At 52.8% G+C, this 1,559-nt stretch overlaps 1 protein-coding gene across 1 annotated transcript in view; it reads right to left on the minus strand.

Annotated features, from left to right (window-relative positions):
* The window catches only part of hlcs (holocarboxylase synthetase (biotin-(proprionyl-CoA-carboxylase (ATP-hydrolysing)) ligase)), an 11,117-nt gene that overhangs the window by 623 nt on the left and 8,935 nt on the right, over nucleotides 1–1,559 (minus strand). Inside the window, 5 exon segments of the mRNA XM_025065878.1 lie at nucleotides 113–327; nucleotides 437–477; nucleotides 479–540; nucleotides 673–833; nucleotides 934–1,001. Of these exon segments, the coding sequence (XP_024921646.1) occupies nucleotides 113–327; nucleotides 437–477; nucleotides 479–540; nucleotides 673–833; nucleotides 934–1,001 (547 nt within the window).

Below are 1,559 nucleotides of genomic sequence, written 5' to 3' on the forward strand. Positions count from 1 at the left end.
GGGGGGGGACAGAGGGGGCGGGGGGGACAGAGGGGGCGCTCTAATCATGACTGTTCTGGGACCAAAGACATTTCACGGACCGTCCCTTTAACCTCCCAGCAGAGGTCACTCACCCGTGGAGCCACCTCTTGTAGTACGTGGGCAGGACAGCGTCGGCGCCCCCCCTCTGAAAGCTGCTGACGAGGGAGTCCAGGCAGGTGAGGGTCCGGGCGATGAGCTGGGGGCAGCTGAGGGGCTGCAGACTGCTGCGGTTCTGGACGTTGAACTGACGGACCAGGTCGTTGATGCAGATGGTCGGGTTACTGTTGGTGACGTTGAACCCACAACCTGTGGAGAGGTCAAAGGGTCAAAGAACATGTCTGAGTCACATGACTGGTTACAGGTTAGTGTGTGTGAGAGAGAGAGAGAGAGAGAGAGACGGGGGTTGTCGTTCTACCGACGAGCAGATGAAACGGCGATCCCATGAAGGGGGAGGTGACCCAGCTTCATCAGGTGACCGTAGTAAATGTCGTTGGGCCACTTCACCCTCAGGTCTAAGTCCTGAGAAAAGACGGAGAAAAAAAAACCCAAAATAAATCTGCTCTCTGCTCAGGGGCCACAGGGGGCGCTGCAGTAAATGGTGCTGGTTCAGTAAAATGGTGTTGGTGCCAGTGAAAACACTGGTTCTTGTACCTGGTAGCCAGGCAGCGTACGGACCGACTCCACCACGGCCAGAGCCGCCAGGTGCTGCAGGAAGGAGATCCTCTGTCCGAGCCTGGAGCCCAGCTCCACCTGGACCTTCAGGGTGAACATGGCGCACCCTGCTGGACTGAGCCAGGCGTTCTTACCCCGACCTGAAAAAACAAAAAACAAAAAAAAACAAACAAACCCAGCAGTGAATCGCCACAGTTTTTGATTTGACAACAGAGAAGTTCCAGTGTCGTCCACACCAACCTCGGCCCTGACTCTGACGACCGGCCACCGCCACAAGGCCCAGCTCCGGGGGCAGGTTCAGAGACATCCTGGGGGGCGGGGGGACAGGGGGGAGGAACACAGTTAAAGTCCATCCAGTCTGCTCCGTTCACCACACACACACTCAAAACTGTTTCTACTCTGTTTCTATGGCAACAGGAGGTCAGAGGTCAGAGGGCCTGGTCCTGTGGTTGGAGGGTTGCTGGTTTGAATCCCAGCCTTGGACAAATGTTGTGTTGTGTGCTGCTGCGTCAAAAATGTTTCATTTCAAATGAACCAGATGGAATTTCTCAGTTAAGAAAAACATTTCTTTTTTAAACTCGGTACCGGACATCGGTACCAGACATCGGTACCAGACATCGGTACCAGATCGAGTCTGTGTCTCCACCCTGACCCAGGAAATCATTTTTATTTTTCTTTAACTCCATTTTTTTTTTTTTTACATTTTTCCAGGTTACAACAGAGGTCAAAGGTCAGTGTTGAAATCATGGCGGCTGAAGCTGAAGTGGAGCCAGATGTAAGTTCTGGATAAATCCTCAGGGACCGGATCAAACCAGCTGACTTTGGTCAAATCTACATGATTAGCTTGTTTTTCAATCTTCTCCCCC

This window comes from Cynoglossus semilaevis, chromosome 19 (genome assembly GCF_000523025.1).
Source record: "Cynoglossus semilaevis isolate Cse_v1.0 chromosome 19, Cse_v1.0, whole genome shotgun sequence".
Taxonomy (NCBI): domain Eukaryota; kingdom Metazoa; phylum Chordata; class Actinopteri; order Pleuronectiformes; family Cynoglossidae; genus Cynoglossus; species Cynoglossus semilaevis.